General features: G+C 39.8%; 1 protein-coding gene across 1 annotated transcript; it reads left to right on the top strand.

Annotated features, from left to right (window-relative positions):
* Positions 1–1,961: 1,961 nt before the first annotated feature.
* Positions 1,962–3,478, top strand: LOC140931113 (uncharacterized). The gene has a single exon (XM_073380863.1). The coding sequence runs from the start codon at positions 1,998–2,000 to the stop codon at positions 3,282–3,284; it is 1,287 nt and encodes a 428-aa protein (XP_073236964.1). The 5' UTR covers positions 1,962–1,997; the 3' UTR covers positions 3,285–3,478.
* Positions 3,479–6,000: the final 2,522 nt, after the last annotated feature.

Raw genomic sequence — 6,000 nt, 5'->3', positions numbered from 1 at the left:
CGCCTGTCTGTCTGTTTGTTTTTTTTTTCTTTTATATTGTTCTATTTTATCTTAATTCTATTGATTAATTAATTAATTTTTTAAACACTTTTTTTCTCCTAAATTTATGATAGTTTTGCTCTCTTTCTTTTATGTGTTGCAGCCCTACTTGTTTGTTTAGTTCTTTTTGCTATTCTGAGTAGTTTTTTTCACCTGATCTATTTTAATTTATGCTGTTCTTGTAAATGTTTTCAGTTGGCAAAGTAAAATGGTGGTTTTTGGTTTTTGTTGTTGTTGAATCAGAAGTAAAGGCTGAGCAAATCAACTGATGTCACATCACATCATCATGAAGGGGGAAAAGCAGTTTTGGGGCTATCAAACTTCCAGAAATCTTTTTGGGAGACGCCTGTTTACAGTTGAAATTAACGTTACATGTACAGTGGAACCCCGCTCTACGGACACCCGCTTAATACGGACACCCACTTTATACAGACAGTTTCGTTTGTCCCAACAAAAAGCTCATATATTTCTGTAAAATTAACCCGTTTTATACGGACACCGGTTAATACGGACAACAGTCACTTTTCTGTCTCCCGAGTCACAAACTCTCATATATTGTCAACCCCACTTTGCGGACACTGGTTATCTGCACACTGTCTATTTTCATTATCACAATTATGTGATAATTGTAGACATTGTACCCTGTTCAAATAATGACTGATTTTTACAGGTGAATAAAATTTTATTACAGTACTAAAAAAAAAAAACAGTAACAAAGTAGCATGACATATTTGATTTTGAACAGTCTGTGTTTCTTCCGGTGTTTGACTCTTGTACTACGTATAGTTTTCTGCCTCCTGTTACACACGTTTTATTTTCTGGCTTTTTGTTCCAGTCATTGCTCTTAACCTTCTTCCTCTTTAACGTTGTTTGCTTGCTGTGAGCTGTACGGCCAAGATCATCCTCCACTCGTGTTGCTGGGTTGTTGCTAATGTCTAGTCATTGTTCAAGTAAATCCATGTGTTTCCGAGGACCATCAAAAATGTAAACACATGGTATTTCCATACCAAGACCTCCACCCCGATTGACTGCCTTTCCACATACCTCTACCGATCCTTGGTTTGTAAAACTGTCTGCTTTCGTCTTTATGTCGATAAAACATGTGTTCCTGACGTTTTCTCTGAGAGCCCGCTTAATACGGACACCCGGATAATACAGACACTATCGCATGTCTCCTTGGTGTCTGTATTAACTGGGTTCTCAAAAAAAAAATGACCACCTACAAAATAATGATATTTGTGATATTGATATTATTAATTATTTTCTTCTTTACATTCCAGTTTGTTATGAAAAATTAATTCTATCTCCTGGTTGATTGGTTGTTTCCTTGTCAAAAACAGGAACTGTAACACTAGTCTGATTCTTCCTTCCTGCAATTGGTGATGGGTTTCACTAGACTGAATAATCCCCCTTTTGTTATAGCAACCCAACCCCCACCCCTCCACCCCCCCACCATCCTCAAGCTTCTTTAAAATAAAAAAACCAGGGAAGCTTAATAGAGTGCTGATTGATGGTAAAACAGGTTCCACTATATGCTGTATTGTCTGTATTAATGCACTATAATACCAGCAATAATTATTGTAAATGTGTGTTATTTTACAAACCACAGGGGACTCTCAGATGTGAATACAAAGTCAACATTAGATTAACTGTCTCCTGTCAATGAAATCTCCCTTTTGAAGCAATCATTTAAATTTTAAGGTATGCAATCACTTGGTGCATGGTCGGAAACCACTTTTCTTTTGAGCGATTGTCCTTTACAATTTCTAATTTGTTTTCCAAATTTATCTGACAACCTTTAAACTATTTGTTCCAGACCTTAGTTTTACCAGCTGGCCACAAAGTTTGTTCAATACATTGGCCAAAAAATACTAATAATTGTACATTTACCTGATAATGTTTCTCCTCCTTGTTAAAAGGTACCATAACTATAACACCTTGAAAGAAGAACAAGCTCCATGTCTTTTGAGTGCCAGCAGTGCGGCAAATGTTTTTCCCGAGCAGGAAAGCTGAGGAATCATGAAAGTGTTCACACTGGGGAAAAGCCTTACGAATGTAAACAGTGTGGCAAGTGTTTTAGCCAAGCAGCAAACCTAAAGAGTCATGTAACAGTTCACACTGGGGAAAAGCCTTATGAATGTAAAAAGTGTGGGAAGTGTTTTAGCCAAGCAGGAACCCTAAGGAAACATGAAAGAGTTCACACTGGGGTAAAGCCTTATGAATGTAAACAGTGTGGCAAGTGTTTTAGCCAAGCAGTAACCTTAAGGTTTCATGAAAGAGTTCACACTGGGGTAAAGCCTTATGAATGTAAACAGTGTGGGAAGTGTTTTAGCCAAGCAGGAACCCTAAGGAAACATGAAAGAGTTCACAGTGGGGAAAAGCCTTATGAATGTAAAAAGTGTGGCAAGTGTTTTAGTCAGGCAGGAAGCCTAAGGACTCATGAAAGAGTTCACACTGGGGAAAAGCCTTATGAATGTAAACAGTGTGGCAAGTGCTTCAGCGCAACAAGCAATCTAAGGGTTCATGAAAGAGTTCACACTGGGAAAAAACCTTTTGATTGCAAACAGTGTGGCAAGTGCTTCAGCGTATCAGGCAATCTGAGAGCTCATGAAATAGTTCACACTGGTGAGAAACCTCATGAATGTAATCAGTGTGGCAAGTGCTTTAGGACAGCAGGACAATTAATTTGTCATAAGAGAGTTCATACTTTGGTTTATGAATGTAATCAATGTGGAAAGCGTTTAAGGCGAGCAGGGAACCTAAGACATCATAAGAGAGTTCACACTGGCGAAACGCCTTACGAATGTAAACAGTGTGGCAAATGTTTTAGTCAAGCAGCAAACCTAAAGAGTCATGAAAGAGTTCACACTGGGGAAAAGCCTTATGAATGTAAACAGTGTGGAAAGCGTTTCAGCCGATCATGGGACCTGAGGAAGCATGAAAGCATCCACAATTTATTAAAGTCACGTAAATTTGTCCAGAAAAAGGAAATTCTGCCTAAGCGTTTGGAATCATGTAAGCAGAGGAGAGCGGGGGCAAAAAACGTTGATGTTAGGGCCACAGGCTTTACAAACAACCAGCGAACACACAGTGAGACTGGAATCTGTGGTGTAGCAGACCCACAATCAGTCATCATCATTGAGAAACACAGCTGTTGGATTTGTCAAGAGGAAATGAGTAGTGAGGCTCTTCTTCTTCAACACTATGAAAACCATATGACCTATGTTTGTGAAGATGGTTCGTAAAAGTTAAAATGCGTTTCAGTTATCAGTTGTACGTTTCTACTTTTGATTTCTTTTCGGTTGTTTGACAACATTTTTCTGGTTTCAACGGGTGGTTTGTCTTCTTTCTACCATTTACGGTAATTAATACTGTATATATATATAACAACTGAAGTGTTTCTGAAATCACAGCTTAGAAACCATAATAAAAACAAGACTGAGGGATATGGACGAAAGTGGAAAAAGCATTCCTTAAAAATATCTCATTCTATGATTCGTAAAGCGTGAAGTGATAAATGCATGCCTTTGGAGAATTTCCATCGGTACTAAATTTGACAAATCGACAATAATTTTTCCATGGTGTATTTGTTATCGATCGTAAGAATGTCGCCAAGGTGTTCAAAACTCAAGTGAAGCCAGGAGCCGAAGCCGAGAATTTTCACTTCAAGGTTTTGAACATTTTGACGTAATTTTTATGGTAAACAGCTCCTGCTAAGCAATTTTCCCTTCAAGTCAGTCGTGTGTCTGTAGTCTAATAGATCATTAGCAACGACCAATCACAGCGCGCTTAGCATCCACCACTTTGTATAAACTATTTCGACCATAGCTCTCGACCATTGACTTGACTTGACCAATCAGCGACGGGAGCGACGCTCCCATAATACCCCGCCCAGGAACAGAGCAATGAAGGGCATTTGGCAGCCCATTTGGGGTGGCCTGTACACAGACTTTTTGTTCATTTTCTTTTCGAAAATCGACGAAAAACAAGTCTGTTAGACCCCCTTGCACTTATGGAGCGGTATCGGGGTAAAAAATAACTCGATGTCTATTTTCTATGTCGTCTTGTCTACTTGTTGTGTCGTCTTGCCGATTTGTCATGTCGTCTTGTCTCTCCGTGGCTTTGTCTTGTCTATTTCGGCCATATCCTAAAAGCTGGACTGGACTCTGGAAAAAATTACGCCGGAATCACTCTCCTCCACCACTTTTTAAAATTTTGTAGAAAAAGAAAGAGAAATAATGTTTTATGGTCGAACACGCAGAAAAGAGAAATTATGTCTTTTAAGGCTGTACAAGGATCAAGGACTAAGGGAAGTCGGGAAAAAGTATCCCCCAGCAAAAAGAATGTCCCCCAGCTTCAAAAATAACCCTGTGAGCCTCAGATAATCAACTGAACAAGCGCGTGTCTTGCTGAACTCGGCATTGGAAAATCATATGGCATTCGAACGTGTTAGCGCCCGGCTGTACAGTGTTGTTTTGGAGAACGGACGTTGTCCCTAGATAATAAAATACTTTTTTAAAGAGCTTTACTACTTTCCTCCGCGCGTAGATCAGATAAGGGAAACTATTCAAGGACATGTGCGAGCCATTATCAGCCGTTTTTCATAGCGCACTGACATTGAGTATATAAATAAACAGAGCAATAAGACAATAAAAGACCACAAAAGATAGCGGCGAAAAAACTGTAATATAGTGTCTCAAACTCGCACAAGTGAGCCTGCCAAAAAGAGGGGGGTGAATAGGGGTATGCAAATCCGCCGTTAAATTTTCGCCCTGAATCCGAAATCCGGGCAAAAATATTTGTATCACTCGCAAGGTCCAAAATCCGGGCCCAAACAATAGATGAATCCGCATTCCGCTGCAGTTGCAGGATCCGGAAATCCGTTAAAATCTTGCTTTGAATCCGAAATCCGGGCAAAAATATTTTCAAAATCCGCCGATCCGTTTACCTATTCACCCCCCTCCCAAAAAAACAGAAATCATAGGCTCATCAGCGATTTAGAACATACCTTTTGCTAACAGGTCAGGCCTTAGACTTCTCATTAAATTAATTGTTGCCAGCGGAGGAGACACGTAACTGTCTGCAATGTCTGTAAGGAAATGATTTGTGTCGCCAGCTGTGTCGCGTTTTAAAACACCTAACATCTTATGTCTTACAAACAAAAAAGGCTTTTTTCGTGCTCATAATTTTTGAAATCTGTTCAAACTCCAATTTTTTTTCAGTTTTTGTTTCTTTGTTTTTTTATGTCCGTGTGCTATTACTTAAATTAGAGACTGGGACCTGAATGTGTGCTTAAAAGTATATACATCTAAAACAGGCCTCGTAGTTCTCTGTTATTATCCACTTTAAAAAAAGTAGTTCTTTAGCTAGGGACAATATACGTTCTCCAAAATAACCCTGCACAAAGGGGCTAACACGTTCGAAAGCCTTATAATTTTAAATACCAAGTTCAGTAAGACCGACGTGCTTGTTCAGTTGATTATCTGATTACCTGAGACTCACAGGGTTATTTTTGAAGCTGTGGAACATTCTATTTCTCTGGTGGATAGCTCTTTCCGACTTCTCTTAGTCCCTGATCCTTGTACAGCCTTAAAAAACATAATTTCTTGTTTCTGCGTGTTCGACCATAAAAACTTTATTTCTCTTTCTTTTTCTACAAAATTTTAAAAGTGGTTAAGGAGGGTGATTCCGGAGTTATTTTTTGTTCCAGAGTCCAGAGTCCAGTCCGGGTCCAGTCACCAAGCCACAGGGAGACACCCTCGCAGCCGTTTTTTTTGGGGGGGGAGCGTTGCGTGACATCCAAAAAACGGCTGCGAGGGAGACTACAGAACAAGTAGACAAGACGACATGACAAGTAGACAAGAGGACATCCCCCGCGGCGCTCGACGACCTGTAAAGAGAAGTAGAGGGTGTGTGAACAGACTTCTTTGGGGAGGCCATGCTAAGGGGCAGGCTTAAGGC

This window comes from Porites lutea, chromosome 3 (assembly GCF_958299795.1).
Source record: "Porites lutea chromosome 3, jaPorLute2.1, whole genome shotgun sequence".
NCBI classification, from domain to species: Eukaryota; Metazoa; Cnidaria; class Anthozoa; order Scleractinia; family Poritidae; genus Porites; species Porites lutea.
The sequence above is the reverse complement of the archived record's forward strand: the minus strand, read 5'-3'. Positions and strand labels throughout refer to the sequence as shown.